The sequence below is a fragment of the Morone saxatilis genome, unplaced genomic scaffold (assembly GCF_004916995.1).
Source record: "Morone saxatilis isolate NCDOM2014 unplaced genomic scaffold, NCSU_SB_2.0 Contig9, whole genome shotgun sequence".
Lineage (NCBI taxonomy): Eukaryota > Metazoa > Chordata > Actinopteri > Moronidae > Morone > Morone saxatilis.
Genome location: NW_023340268.1, coordinates 10382612 through 10392686, shown reverse-complemented (window position 1 = coordinate 10392686; position 10075 = coordinate 10382612). Strand labels below are relative to the sequence as shown.

At 40.1% G+C, this 10075-nt stretch overlaps 1 protein-coding gene across 1 annotated transcript in view; it reads right to left on the bottom strand.

Moving 5' to 3' along the window:
• The window catches only part of grhl2b (grainyhead-like transcription factor 2b), a 17750-nt gene extending 8335 nt beyond the window's left edge, over positions 1-9415 (bottom strand). The window contains exons 1-7 of the mRNA XM_035680841.1: positions 9109-9415; positions 6907-7096; positions 6084-6151; positions 4285-4663; positions 3375-3433; positions 3005-3161; positions 2562-2673 (exon numbers count right to left, since the gene is read on the bottom strand). Coding sequence (XP_035536734.1) covers positions 2562-2673; positions 3005-3161; positions 3375-3433; positions 4285-4663; positions 6084-6151; positions 6907-7096; positions 9109-9128 — 985 coding nt within the window. The 5' untranslated portion in view covers positions 9129-9415. The remainder of the gene's footprint in view (positions 1-2561; positions 2674-3004; positions 3162-3374; positions 3434-4284; positions 4664-6083; positions 6152-6906; positions 7097-9108) is intronic.
• Positions 9416-10075: the final 660 nt, after the last annotated feature.

Here is a 10075-nt window from a genome sequence, read left to right as displayed (position 1 = left end):
GAGAGAGAGAGAGAGGCAGAGGGGCAATATTGTTTAAATTCGGGGATAATGGCTCATATTTTCAGAGCTCATCCCACAACAATTCTGCTGGACAAATCTCAGAGCATCCCACCCCTCCCTCTCCTTCAGTGACCTCTGACCTGCTCCATCATCCCACCATGATAGAGGAGGCACATTACGACAGCAACGCTTCCTGGTTTGTTAGCAGGTGCACAAAGCAGCAGGGCAAGCAGCAACATGCTTATCTGCGTCCCCTGTTAAATATCCCCATTCAAATGATCCATTCTGTGACACGGCCCAGGGGCATGATGAACACCCCCCTATCCCCCAACCCCGACAAACCCTCCGCCGCTATTCAAATCAGTTCTCTGGACAGCTTCAGGTTACAGGCTGCATCCAGCTACAGGCCGACATGGCTCTGAGGGTGGAGGGGTCTGTCATTTGACCTACAGAGCTGTTTGAGTGGAGATTCCTTCCACCTTAATGCAACTCTTGGACTCACACACAGATTCCAGCTTCTCAAACATTAATATTTGCAGGTTTTATAATATTAAACTCAATACTTTTGAGTTTTGGACTGTTGGTCGGACGAAACCAACTATTTGAATGTCAACTTGGGCTTTTTTGGGGCTTTTTGGGATTCTGATGAACTGAGAAAATAATTCACAGATTAATCATTAATGAAAGTAAGCACAAGTTGCAGCCGTGATATAAATGATGATTACATGAACAGGTAGAAAATGACCAGAATGGAATAAGTGACTTTTCCATCCCCAGTTGCGCATTAAGAGGTTTCTCAGCATCCTCGTTTGCAATCCATAATCAGGAACTGTGTTGCTGAAACTGGGTGTACATATCTATCTGTGTGTACACCTGCATGTGTCACTGTGATGTAAAAATACTTGTGTGTCCTGTGTGTCGAGCTATAGATGCACACTATCTATCTATCTACAGCTCATACCCGCAAACAAACACACTCATTACACTGGCAAATTCCACATAGGATAGCAAATGGAATAATGCTGAAAAAGATAACATACTTCCTCTTAACAGGATCTACTGGCAGGTTAAAAAATACTTTTTTCATCTTCACATCATGTCAGTACTGAGATGCTATTTAGCAGCAAAACAAATAAGAAATCCTTTTTTTTAGCTGTTCCCAATTTCTTTTGCTTGTGACATTTGGGAAAATATGCTTATCACTCTTATACCTGTACAGAAAAATGAAGCTGCAGCTCCAGTAAGCTTTACGTAGTGTAAAGAGTGGCAAGCCTGACCACAGCAGCACACCAGTAACAAAATCTGCCTACCAGGAACTCTAAAGCTAACTTATTGGTTATATGAGGGATAATGCGCCAGACTATTTCTTAGGTGTTAGGCCGGGCAAGTTGTCCTGTTTCCAGTCATTATGCTAAACTAAGCTGACCGTCTCCCTGCTGGAGCTTTGTATTTAACAGAGGGATTTGAGAGTGGTATCCATCTTTTCATCTAACTCTCAGCAAGAAAGCAAATAGGTGCATTTCAAATTATTATTTTACTACAAAGCAGTGTCTATTTGCAACCAATGTCAAAGGGTGCATGTCTATGCACTATATATGCATCCATATTTTACCGGTATTCCAAAAAAGAAAAATTTCACCAAAACTAAACTTCATTTTGTGCAGCTGAAATTTGTATTTTTCTTATTTCCTACCACAGTAACCATCCCATGACAGCGCAAATGTATTTCCTGAAGCCCAGGTTTACGACTGTAAAGATGTGTGAGAATTGTAGGCTGTTTTGTCTTGGTTCATGTAAATATAGGAATTAAGATGAAGATCTAAATTGGGCAAGAATTACTTTCAACAGACCAAAACCAGCCAAGGTAATAGTGTGGCTAGCATTCCTCTCCCTGTCCCAACAAGCAAGTGTATAGGTGTGTGTGTGTGTGTGTGTGTGTGTGTGTGTGTGTGTGTCTCCCATCTACTCCAAGTCTCCCACATACCTCTGAATCTCTGCCTGGTTAGCAGGCCCAAGCTTGTCAAACACAAACCGCCTACAAGCTTCTCACACACACTCATTCAATAAGGCGTAGAAAAGCTTGGTTCAAATTCAAATCCATCAACCGAAAACAAATGACAGACAAAAGGTCAAAAGTCTTAAGATACAAATATGAGACTTCAGATCGTCCGTGGGAAACGCTGCCAGAAAGAGAAAGTTCGTCACAGTGTTTTGGATTATCAAGTTTTTTCTCACATCAGTGTTTTGCTCAATCTCACGTGCAATGTCGAGGAGATTATGGGATTTATGTTGTGTATCCCAGCAACACCTAGACATTAAGAGATTCAGGTGTGTGTGTGTGTGTGTGTGTGATGGTGGGCAGCTGAACCGCCTCAGGCAGAAAGTTGGGTGGGGGCTTGTTTGCTCTCAGTTTGGTCATGCCTTGTTTATTAGCTGAGAGCATTCCAGCAATAACATAAATCTGTCATTGTCTTTTGGTTCATGTGTTCTGATTCAGTCATTTTGCCATTGAAGAATTGCTGTTGTTCACAAATGAATATGGAGTAAGTGGTAAGTCTTACCGATGTCTAAGACTCTCTGCTTGGCTGTGTGCTGCCGAGAGTGCCAGTACTTCCAGTATTTAAGCTGCTCGTCCCGGTTCTTGTCTTCACTGAACACGACCATGATCACACTCTGAGAAGGAGAATGATGGTCAGATTTTAGATCAAGAGGATTTAACTGAACCAGCGCTAGTGGGCCCTAATATCAAAAAAACGAGCTGAAAGACACTGAAATGCTCTGTAGAACTGAGATGAACTGCAGAGTCGACTGATAATTTGCCACTATGAGCGACCCTTTTCATGTTACACATAAATACATTGTTATTGATTAGAGCAGCTTTGAAAAACATGCAGTCTTAAGGTTTGGTCATAGGTAGACTTAAGAGTGGGTAATACTGTGTATAAACTACAGCTATATTAAAATAAGGTGGGACATTAAGTAGCAGGAAAAAAATCCCCCTCACCCGGACTTTGCTGATGGGGTGACGGAGGCGTTTGTTGGCACTGAGCTCGTTGAGCGTCACAGCATAGAACTGGCCTTTGTTCAGGTAGGTCATTGGTCCTTCACCCTGTTTCTGACGCAGTGAGCGAGTGGCGTCCAGCGTGTACTGGAAGCTGTCACTGTACACACAAACACACACATAGAGAATGATGTGTGATTGGACATAACAAGGAGGGATGGGGGTACAACTCACACTTTTGCATTCCTTTCTGGATTACTTCAAGTGTTTTGATTTCAAAATGGCACATATCTTAATATTCACACTGTAACATATACAAATAATTGTGCTGCAATAGCAAGTAGACTAAGTGATCATATTCTGAGTGACTTACACTCCCTCTTGGTGAAATAAGAAGTCATCTGTAGCCAGAGAGGAAGGTGTGTGGTATTTCTGTTGAGAACACAAAAAAAACACATAGAAAGAGGAAATTATTTGGGCACAATGACAAGTTAATTTAGCATGAGAGGAACTGGTTAAACAATACTGTAAATTACAGTAAAAACACACCAACAGTTCAGCAACAGTATTGTCATTAATAAAGATCAGAGGGACAAAATGGAGATCTCAAACAAACAAGGAACAAATTCATTAACTACTTGTAGATTCCTGTTCAGGTAATGAACCTTTGGACTATCTGTCTTCACGTACCATTGCACAACAACTCCACCCTTGCATGTACTGTTAAAGATCACAAGCATGCGACACTCTGTATTCTAGTGCTGCAATTTCCCTTTTATTTGTCCGATCATTCGTTCAGCTGCAGTTTGTACATGTAGATTGGGAAGCTGATGAAGATGCAAAAGAACAATAATAGAAAAAGAGCGTCAGCTGAGCCTCTTTCTAAAAATATATCTTGTGACTGCTGTGACACCAAAATTGAAAGAATATCTAATTGTGATATGTATATCTACTAGGTTTTCATCTGCAGGACTGAAAGAAAATATGGCATCAACGAACTAGGGCCAGAAATGTAGGAATGGACATTTTCAACAGTAGTAGTGAGTTGTAAGACAGTGGTACCCAACCCTTTTAGTGGCAAGACCCCTGGAAAAACATGCAATCCCTTGACACAAGTTTAATACATCTGTGCTAAGTTATTTCCCCTCCTGAAGTTCTTAATCTGAATCACAAAGAAAAATAAACATATCTTTTTCCACATTCATCTTTGGTAACTGCTGTTTTAAGGTGTGTTTTTCCTTTAATAACACAGTATCTATTCACTCCCTGGCGTCTTTTCTCACCCCATCTCTCGCCTCTTCATACGGGCTGTCAGGCGGACTCTGTTGATCTTCTTTCACATATGAGCTGTGACTAACGGTGGTCACCTCATATTGATTCTGTTCGTAGATCACCCTCCCTGACTCTTCTCCTTCCACCCTGTAGTGAAGCCCTGCTCCCGTCATGAAGACGGGTGCGTACATCTCGGCCTTCACCACAGCGACAGCTGGCGAGCCTCCATCCCCTGACGCCGCCCCAGTCGAGCTGCTAAACTGCTCCCGTTTGTTCTCCTGGTGCTCCGTGTTTAGTGACAGGTTGACGGGAACAGATTTAAGGACCTGAACACGGTTGTCCACTGTCTCCACCTCGCTTTGGTTGCTGGGGTTGCTCGGCAACGTAGACCTGAACAAACATATGGATGAAATAATAGTTGGGATGTATTTCTGCTCTTTGTTTTTTAATTACTTTCCAATGTAACTGTATTTAGCATTCTAAATTAATTGCATGCTTCTGTAGGCTGCAAAAACCACCCAGCAATGTGAACTACTAGTTTTGTGCTACTTACTGTGCTACTACCTCTGGATGTAAATAAACGCTCCTTAAGGCCAAAAGCTGACATCTATATATAAAAAAAGCAGGTATAAAACAGGTTAAGCTTTTTTGGACATGCAGATCTTAAACTAATTAAATAAACAAAAACATGATTCTTTTATGATGTTGTTGACTGATTCTTTTTCAGACCTCACACATTTGGCTTTGATTTCACTTTATAATAATAATAATAGGAAACAGAGGCATGAAGGGCGTAAAAAACATTACTGAAGCTTAATACAACTGTTAAGCAAACAACCGTTTAGAAAACTTAAAGCCACCCTGTGGAGTTTTTGACCACTAATAGTGCTATAGAGCAGCTTTTTTATGAGTCGCTCCCTGTTTTGCTTGTTTCAGCAAGGACAGGAAAGAAGAAACTAGAAAACATAGATGTAAATTTAAAAAAAAAAAAAAACGTCTTTGCAAATATTTAATGAGGATGGAAATGCATTCAACATGTTTATTAGACCTCAAGGTAAATATAACTTCTGTTTAGTTACAATGGAACTCCTGGGTGCCTGTAATTATTTTAAGATTTACATGTATGAAAATCTTGTTTTTACACCTGCTTTTATTTTGAGATTCATATCAGTGTTGGTGCCGGATCATACAGGCGAGAAAATATTGGCAACAGGCAAAAGAAATGTAATGATTACTCTTCTATCCAGAAACAACAGAGAGAGCAGGAGTTCTCCTATTTCAAAAGGAAAATTGGGGATGTTTACTTAAATAAAAATAAGTTACCTTTTTTCTGTAGATTAAAGGTTTTTGTTCCAAAAGTAGAGGCACATTATAAAATGAAATCTTTTGTATTTTCTCGTTTTTTCTGCAGGGATCAGCAGGTTTTAGTTTGCCCCGCTCGAGCCTGTGTTTGTTTCATTCAGTATTGGTGCTTCAGGTGAAACAGGACTCACTTGTCCGTGATATTTGCACACATGCACACTTGAAGTACCTGTTTCATGTCACTATTATCTTCACTACACATCTTTGTAATGTTACGGAGGATTGTGTTTTAGTTCTTAGACTGAAAGCTTTTCATATTAAACTGTTTTATATGTAGTCATATTAACCAGAGGTGTTAAATACTACAGTTACTGAACTCCGGGTATTTAATTCCACACATTGCTGGGAACGGTCTGCTAGCAACTACATGTTTAGCATTTTTTCTACGTCTTTCTGTCTGTACATGTGCAACCCTGAGCGACACACTGAGAGACCCACATTCACTGACCTCTTCTCCTGCTCCTCTATCATTTCAGCGACTTTGGGAACTGGCAGAAGCCTCTTTTCTTTGGGCACCTGGAAGAAGAAAAGAAGGACGTTTTACGTTGGCCGACATCATTCAGAGCTAACAGGGGAGTTATGGCTTCCAATCTTTACTTGACCTTTGTTTTTTCTATTCCTGAACACGACATAGAAAGTCAGAATGTGTTGGATGAGTGACTTGTGTCTCCACAATTCAGTAGATAATAGCCTCTGGTCTCTGCACAATGTATTTTTTGCATTGTTGTAGTTAGAAATAACATTCAGTGTGATGTGAATTCCTTTGCTGGACTTATACTGACTGATACAATGCATTGAGCTTATGAATTTAGACTTTTACACAGTTGTCTTTATTGAGGAATCTATAGAAGATTAAATTAATATGCTATTATATGACGAATTAATGTGACATTCAATTATTTTTCTGTGCTCTTTGTACTTTTTAATTTAGGGGTCTCAGCTGAGAAAGGCCCTGTGCATCAACATCCAAATATTTTTAACATTTTATTTAAGATCAACATTAGTTCATCTTCTTTAAACCTACTACAAGGAGTTTTAAACTGGTTCTAAAACAGTTTAAATTTTATAATGATGCTGTCAGAAAATAGTACAATAAAGAATTATGTTATAGTTTCTCATAGCCCAAGGTGACATCTTCATATGTCTTGTTTTGTCTGACCACCAGTTTATTATCATATACAACAAAGAAAAGCATCAAATCCTCACATTTGAAAAGCGGGAACCAGCAAATGTTTTGGATGTCTGGTTAAAATTCGACTATATTTCCAGACCTTGTAGTAGTCGTAGAGCAGGCCCAGGGCGTTGGCGCTGTCCTCGTCCCCGTTGATGCTCATCATGGCCTTGGTGGCGGCTGTCAGCGGGTTCTCCAGGTACGATCTCCATGCCTCGTCCTCGCTGGTGTAGGCGCGCCGCACTGCAGGGAATGAGCTCTCGTTGGGGACCACCACCACCAGACGCTTACTGACACACATACAACATTTGAATCCAGAAGATTAGATGAGTTAATCTGCTGGTTTTAGCTTCAAAAGTGCTAAAATGTGCTTGTTTTATTCTGCTTTATTCTTTTTAAAATGATGTTTTTGTGGTTTCTGATTTAAAAAGTAACACGTCAAGTCAAAACTTTGAGATGTGCTCATTTGTCATTAATTTGAACATTTTCTAATAGAAGACATTTTAGATAAACTGATAAAAAAACACAATAGCCCTTTTCGTGCATGTGTGTACATGGGTTTGTCTCTCTACTCTTTAGGCTCACTTAAGTCAAGATCACAGACCCGTTAAACACACTGTGTTGTCACAACATCTCTTTGAACTCAGCCAATCATAAGAGCGAGGCTCTGGATGTGTCAACTGGCACATGTACAATGAATGGTATCAGCGTAATGCCCCACCTTCCCGAAAAAGTCTTGGAAATCGTAATTTATAATGTTGTAGCCTCGTATGTATGGTCACAACAAAGTGCAGGACGTTGTTTAATTGATGTAAACAAGAATTATTACTTAAGAATTTAAATCAAGGAAATCTACTGCATGCTTTGGAAGCTTGAATAGCAGATTGACAGCATCAAATAACTCATTTGTAATACTAAGGTGGTTTCTCAAATTGGCATTAACTCCTGTCAGTCAGATCTACCTGCCAAATGAAACACACCCATTTGTCCTGCCTCTCATCTGTGATGTCATACTGACGCAAATCTTTATAGAAAAAGAAGCAACGGTAGAAAAGAGGCATAAAAGATTAAGCTGGTTTACCATCACAGTGTTTATTACGTCATACAATGTTGTGCACGCTTTTTCTACCGTTGACAGAATCTTGTTCATGTCAATTGATAAGCTGCAGTCACTACAGGTGGAAATCAATCAGTTTTTCTATCATTGATCCTCCATTTATTACACATTCTGGTCAGCCTCTCCATGGCAACCACGCCTGCAGGTACAGAGCTGACATGCGGGTGGAAAAGGTATCTACAGTAGGTGATGTTTATGATTTGAACAACTCTACTCTGATGGATTTGACTAAATATTATCATTGTGTCCATAACAGTGGCAGGAAGTCATCAAGCAACCACATTTAGAGACTGTTTCATATTCAAATACAAATAACTGTATTGATGCCACAAATACTACTGCAACTACAACTAATAGCAACAATAACAGGAATAGTAGTAATGAAAATAAGTGGGTGAGTGAACCACTGCCTTATTTCAATAACAATCCAGGTCAGTTATTTAGATTATTATTAAAACAGGTATTCACATTTATAACTGTATTAAATCAATCAAAAAAAACATGTTTAAATTATTAAATTATTGGTGTTTTCTGGTCAAATTAAAATATTTTGGAATTTATATTATATAGCCTATTAAAAATTAAGCAGAGTAAAAACATTTACAATTCCTTTCTAAAAAGTTATTTAAATACTGATTGTTGTAGAAGTAGCTTTGACTGTAGCACAAAGGTTATAATGTATTTATTAAATGCAAATAAAAGAGTTTCTGGTGTTACAAAACAACACAGGAGGCCAGCAGGCAACGCAAACTGTCCCCATTCACAAGCAGGACCATCAGCGCACTGCAGGCCTCAAACAGGGAAAAATGTAATGCAATGCTAAAAGAGCTCAAACTCTCATTTTCATTCAAACATATTAAAGTGTTTAGAAAAATCCCAGTCCTTGCGCTTTGAAGGCTTTTCCATCAGTCAAAAATGGCGAATTCGGCTCTAACGAAATCCACGGCGCCAAGTTTACAACTTTTCCTCCAGGAAAACAAGTTCAATATTAATCATAAATTTCCCAAAAGTGAAATAAAACAGAAAGAGACATTATCCTCTGATACAGCCTAATTTCGTATTTAAATCAAATGTTTTTTTTTTTCTTTCTTCAAATTAGTAAGTAAAAAGAAAACACAAACAAAAAAGTGTTTTCCCTTCAAGTTGAAACCATCAAAGATCCTCTCCGCCGGCTCGATCACTTACTTGTCTGTCTCCTGTGACATATTTTGCTTCCTCTACGATTCTTCCTTGTGAAACTGGACTTTCAAGTCGGAGCAGGTAATAGAGTGAGTGAGCTGCCAGAAGTTGGGCTACAGGTAAGTCGACTTTTCTCGCCCCGCTTCTTTTCTCCCTGCCCCTCTCTCTCTCTCTCTGACTGCCTCTCCTCTACCTGGCAGGTGAAACCGCTTTTGTCCCCCAGCAGCCAATTATCGCTCTGCGGGTCTTGTGTGTTCAATATGCACAGCAGATTGTGACACACATCAGCATATCCTGCTGCCATGCATTATAATACTTGCCTTGGCTTGCTTGAATGACAAGCGGGTCAACTTTGGCTGAAATTCTTTCACTGTAAAAAAAAACAAAAAAAAAAAACAGAAAAGAATTGAGGTTGAGGGCGAGTCTGCCGCTGATTGGCTGCTGCAGAGCGGAGCTGGCCTCTGATTGGCTGGTGGGACTGAGAGGCAGGTAGAGGCCCACCTCACCTGCAAGCGAACAAAAAAGACGGCGTTGAAGGCACCATGATGACACAGGGACACAGGCGGTTGTGAGGGTTTTACGTCTGCCTTTAGATTATGGAAAATATGACATTTATAAAAATCTGTGGGGGGTAAAAGTTGGTGGGATGATGGGACTTGATGCATGGCTGCACAGCTTCATAGTTGGCCTCCCACATCAACAGGTTTTCTTCCTCCCGCAGCCACAGATTTAACCTTTTCCCCCTCTAAATTTTCATAATGACTTGTCTGTGTGTGTGTGTGTGTGTCGTGTGTTGCTGTGTGTGTGTGTGTGTGTTTCAGGTAATCTCAGAGCAGACAGAAGGCAGGGAGGAGCCCTGTCATTAGCTGATACAATGCCATTGTCCCCCTTAATGAAGCCATTGTATCAGGAGATCCCAGTGTTTGGGATTACTCTGCCAGAGCAAACAATGTGTGTGTGTCTGTGTATGTGT